At 43.0% G+C, this 4869-nt stretch overlaps 1 protein-coding gene across 2 annotated transcripts; it reads right to left on the minus strand.

Moving 5' to 3' along the window:
• Positions 1–2961: 2961 nt before the first annotated feature.
• On the minus strand, positions 2962–4614 carry LOC111163726 (heterogeneous nuclear ribonucleoproteins A2/B1-like). 2 transcript variants are annotated; one of them, XM_089900881.1, is made up of 2 exons: positions 3761–4613; positions 2963–3640 (listed from the first exon to the last, which is right to left on the minus strand). In XM_089900881.1, exons 1-2 carry the CDS (start codon positions 4479–4481, stop codon positions 3456–3458), a joined length of 906 nt encoding a protein of 301 aa, XP_089757007.1. In that variant the 5' UTR covers positions 4482–4613; the 3' UTR covers positions 2963–3455. The 2 variants fall into 2 exon arrangements, with proteins under 2 accessions (XP_089757006.1, XP_089757007.1); XM_089900880.1 differs by having other exon boundaries at positions 2962–4614.
• Between the last annotated feature and the right edge of the window lie 255 nt (positions 4615–4869).

The raw sequence follows: 4869 nt of genomic DNA on the forward strand, positions 1-4869 counted from the left end.
TAAGTACAGTGTTATCCTGAGTTCTGTGAGTCACTCTAGCATCCGTACACTTGGCATCATTCCTGCACACTTCAATGCCTATTAGATGATCTACCTTTCCATTAATTAATCTCCTCCCATCTCAGTCACCTACTTCTGTCATCTTATCCTAGATCTTGTCACCAGCACCAACTGTGCCAAGTCCAAAAAATCTTCATTTCAAGCCGCTCTCTCTGGCCACTACCTCGTATCTGTTCAATTTGTTTCCCGCTCCGAGATTCTTCCACCCCTTCAGTGACCTCTCTTCCATTCAGTGATTCTCTAGTCCATTCATTCATCCCTCTAGACCATCAGTTCTCTCCCTTCTCAGCTTAGAGTTCATGGTCCATCACAAGAAACTCACTTGCATATATCGTTGTCCTTTGTAATGACATTAAAATATGTCTGCAAGTTCTTTGACACTTGTGTTAGTCTTCTTGGGCTGCCATAACAAAATATCATAGAGTGGGTGGCTTAAACAACAGAAATTAATTTATTCACTATTTTGGAGGCTAGAAGTCTAAGATCAAAGTTCTGGTCAATTCAGTTTCTGGTAAGGGCTCTCTTCTTGGCTTGAAGAAGCAGCGAGCTGAGTCTTCTTTTATCTAATCACTAAGAAAATGTTAAATCTTTTTTTTTTATTGTTAATTTAGTTCTAAATATATTTCTTTTTAAAAAAAATTTTATTTTATACTGGAGTATAGTTGATTAACAATGTTGTGTCAGTTTCAGGTGTACAGAAGAGTGATTCAGTCATACGTATATGTGTATCTACTCTTTTTCAATTTCTTTTCCCATTTAGGTTATTATAGAGTATTGAGCAGCTGTGTCTCTTCTTATAAAGACATAATCCTATCAGATCACAGTCCCATCTTCATGATCTCATATAACCTTAATAACTTCCTTCAAGGCCCCATCTCCTAATATAGCTATACTGGAAGTTTAAAGCTTCAACATATAAATTTTGGGGGGACACAAATATTCAGTTCATAACAACACTTCTCCCTTCATAAGGTGGAGTCTAATTCCCCTCCCCTTGAACATGGGCTGAACTTGGTGACTTGCTTCTAACAAATAGAATGTGGCCAAGCAATCCATTGTGACCTGAGTCTAGGTCAGAAAAAGATAGCTTCATCTTAGTTCTCCCTCTTGGATTGCTATCTCTGTGAGAAGTCGTATGTCATGTTGTGAGGACGCACGAACACCCTGTGCAGAGGCTCACATGAAGAGGAACTGAATCCGTTTGCCAACAACCACCTCTGGTTTGCCAGTCACGTACGTGAGCCATGGTGGAAGCAGAGTCTCCAGCCCCAGTCAAGCTTTCAGATGACCGTTGCCCTGATAACATTTTGACTGCATCCTCATGACAGACCCCAGAACTGCCCAGCCATGCTGCTTCCAAATTCTAAGTTCTATCTCTCAAAAACTGTGAGATAATAAATGTCTATGTTTTAAGCCACTAAGTGTTGGGAACATTTTTTTAACAGCAATTGATAACTAATACAACCACCTTGACCTTCTTCCCTCCCAACCTGTGGGCCTAGCAAAGCCCCAACACTAGTCAAATCTAACTTTCATCTATCCCGCGCTTGTACTCCAGCTGCCGAAAGTGGCTGGAGGAAAACACATGACTGTGCTGAAAGGTCTCCCTTTAAAATCATGGCCTTTAACCTCAGGAGGACCATATTGTTGCCCAGTGATCCTACAATCTCTCCCCAGGCAAGTCACTCTCCTACTTTTTGTGATAACTGTATCACACTCCTCCCTTCCCAGGCCTTCACACAACTATCCCTGCTTCTCACTTTCAGCCAATGATAGCATTTTTTTTCCCCACTGAGAAAATAGAAGAAATCAGAAAAAAACAAAACAAAACCTTACCATCCCACCACCAAAAATACCAACCTCCAGTATCCAGGTCCTTTTACTCTGCCTCCATCCTCTTATGATGAATGGACCATCCATGCATCTATCTGAGGCCAGGTCCCCCCCCCCCCCACCCCCCTTGTGCACTGGATCCCTTCCCTTCCTGCTTATTCAAAGGTATCACTCCAGCGATTATCTGCTGTCTCATATGCATTGTCAAATTTTCTCTCTCTAGTGTCCCATATCCATTAGCATACTAAGTGGGATATAACTCTCATCTTTAAAAAAAGAATCCTAGACCCTACTTTCCCCTCCAGTTACTTCACCATTTGCCTGCTAATCATTCAGAGCAAAATTTAAAAACATTATCTGGACTGTTTCTATTTCCTCACCTCCTATTCTCTGTCACACACCCTCCAATCAGGCTTGTGTCCCTATCATGACAGTAAAACCACATTTATCAAGGGACTTCTATGATGACAGATTCAATGGTCAATTCTCCATTCTTATTTGACCCATCCGCAACAGTTTAAGTCGTCTGGTCACTCACTTCATGAAACAATTTCTCAGCTGCTTCCAAACACCTGAGTTTTCCGATCTTCCTCCTACGTCACCAGCTGTTCCTTTTCCGTGTTCTTTCCTGGATTCACTTTTTCCCCCTTTCACAAGCTCTAAGATTGGAGTGTCCCTGGGCTCAGTTCTTGTCTATCCTCACCCCTCCTCGCTTTCCTGACCTGTCCTCTTCTCTGCTCAGTCCTTCCTCCTGGGTGTCTTATCTAGCCCATGGCTTTCAGCACCATCCATAATGCTGCAGACTCCCTGTTTATATCTCTAATCCAGAGCCTCTCCCCTGAGCCCAGGATGAATAAAGGCAACGTGTGTCTTCAACTTCCTCCCCTTTTCCCATGTTTCTCCCCACCTTGTGGTTTCACTTTCTTCTCATATTCAGTTTATTCCTACTCCAGGGTAACTGGTAGGATTAAAGCATTAACTAGTGTTCAGCAGTGCCTTGCACATAATGGAAATATTCATCAAATGTAACTCAATGTCTCCCTTCAGGGCAATATTTTTTCCTTTAGAATTATTTTATTAAATCATAAACGTACAACAGCTTCTTAACTCTACACACGCACTTAAATTTTTTTTAAAGGAAAAACGTTATGTCTTATTACACCAGCTTTTCAAAACTTTGAGAAAAATCTTAAAAAAGGTTTCACATGTCACCTGAAACTTACAAATTTAACATTATCAAAGAAGGAATGCTTCTACACTCTTACAAACACCACTAGAAAGAGACAACAATTAAAAAGCTAAGAAACTGTCTCAAAGGCATTTTTTTTTTTTTTTTTACAATCCTTCCTCCACAGTAAGGTAATGTTATTAAACAATCCATTCACAAAATGGCTCTCTGCATCTGCTCTGGTGTCTTCTGCCATATCACTGCATATTTATGCATGACTGAGATAAGAGTTTCCTTAACATTATTATTTCGATAACCTGAAGCTGTTCTGTTACCTCTGGGCTCTCATCCTCTCCTATTTATACAGTGAAGCCCATGGTAAATAGGAAGAAGATCAATATCGTCTTCTCCCTCTATACCCCCCACTTCCTCCACCACCTCCTGGACCATAGTTTCCTCCACCATATGGTCCTCCCATGTTTCTGCTACCACCAAAGTTTCCACTCTTCATTGGACCATAGTTAGAAGGTTGCTGGTTATAATTTCCAAAATCATTATAATTTCTACTTCCATAATTTCCTCCTCCATACTTGTCATAACCACCTCTGCAGCCCCCACCCTGGTTGCCATATGCAGGTCCTCCACCACCATATCCTCCTCTTCCTCCTCCATAACCAGGGCTACCTCCAAAATTGCCACCTCCAGGTCCTCCTCCATACCCATTATAGTCAACCCCAAATCCACGACCACTTCCATATCCATCAGATCCTCCTCTGACGTTACTTCCTGGTCCTGGTCCAAAATTTCCACCACCACCACGAGAATCTCCAAAACCAAAGTTGCCTCCTCTTCCACTTCTAGAACTTTGGATTTCCTGCATTTCTTGTCTAGATAAAGCCTTCTTTACTTTTGCATTATGACCATTGATAGGATGGTATTTCTGCAACACAAGCTTATCCACAGGATCATGGTCATCAAAAGTAACAAATCCAAAGCCTCTTTTCTTTCCAGACTGCCTATCGGTAATTATCTCAATGGTATAAATTTTTCCATATTCCTCAAAGTAATCTCTAAGATGATGTTCCTCAGTATCTTCTTTAATTCCACATACAAACAGCTTCTTCACAGTGACATGAGCCCCTGGCTTTCCAGATTCCTCTCTTGCAACAGCACGTTTTGGCTCAACCACTTTCCCATCAATTGAATGAGGTCTTGCAGCCATGGCGGCATCAACCTCAGCCATGGATGAAAAAGTTACAAAACCAAATCCTCTTGATCTTTTGCTTGCAGGATCCCTCATTACCACACAATCTGTAAGTTTTCCCCACTGCTTGTAGTAGTTCCTCAAACTTTCTTCTGTAGTTTCAAAGCTCAAGCTACCAATAAAGAGTTTACGGAATTGTTCCTCTTCTCTCTCCATCGCGGACTCAGTCGCTTCAGCCCGATTTCCCGCAGCCGAGCGAGATGAGAGAGATCTCCGCGGACGCACACGAACCGGACTCGTCCTGGCGCTGTAGTGAGAACTGCTGCTGGTCGAGGAACGACACTGCTAGGAGCACCTCCACTCTGGACCCGGCGCTGCTGCTGCTGCTGCCGCTAGAGCCGCTGCCGCCGCTTTTCTAGAACCTTCCCCCGACTAACGCCTCCTCCCCTACGTCAGGACGTTGCGTAAACGCCCTAACCGCCGCCAATGGCGGGAACGCTCTACGACCTCCTTGCGCCAAGTACGTGCCCCTCCCCCTTGCGGCCAGTCCAGGGCAATATCTACGTTTGGCCTAAAGGCGGAGTTATACCTCTTTACTGATGAA

Source organism: Delphinapterus leucas, chromosome 19 (genome assembly GCF_059928025.1).
Source record: "Delphinapterus leucas isolate spDelLeu-1000000601 "Yukka" chromosome 19, BTC_Dleu_Yukka2, whole genome shotgun sequence".
Classification (NCBI taxonomy): domain Eukaryota; kingdom Metazoa; phylum Chordata; class Mammalia; order Artiodactyla; family Monodontidae; genus Delphinapterus; species Delphinapterus leucas.

Excerpts from the sequence above, each read along its gene's own strand:
- LOC111163726 (XM_089900880.1), bottom strand. The coding sequence starts at position 4,481 with ATGGAGAGAGAAGAGGAACAATTCCGTAAACTCTTTATTGGTAGCTTG.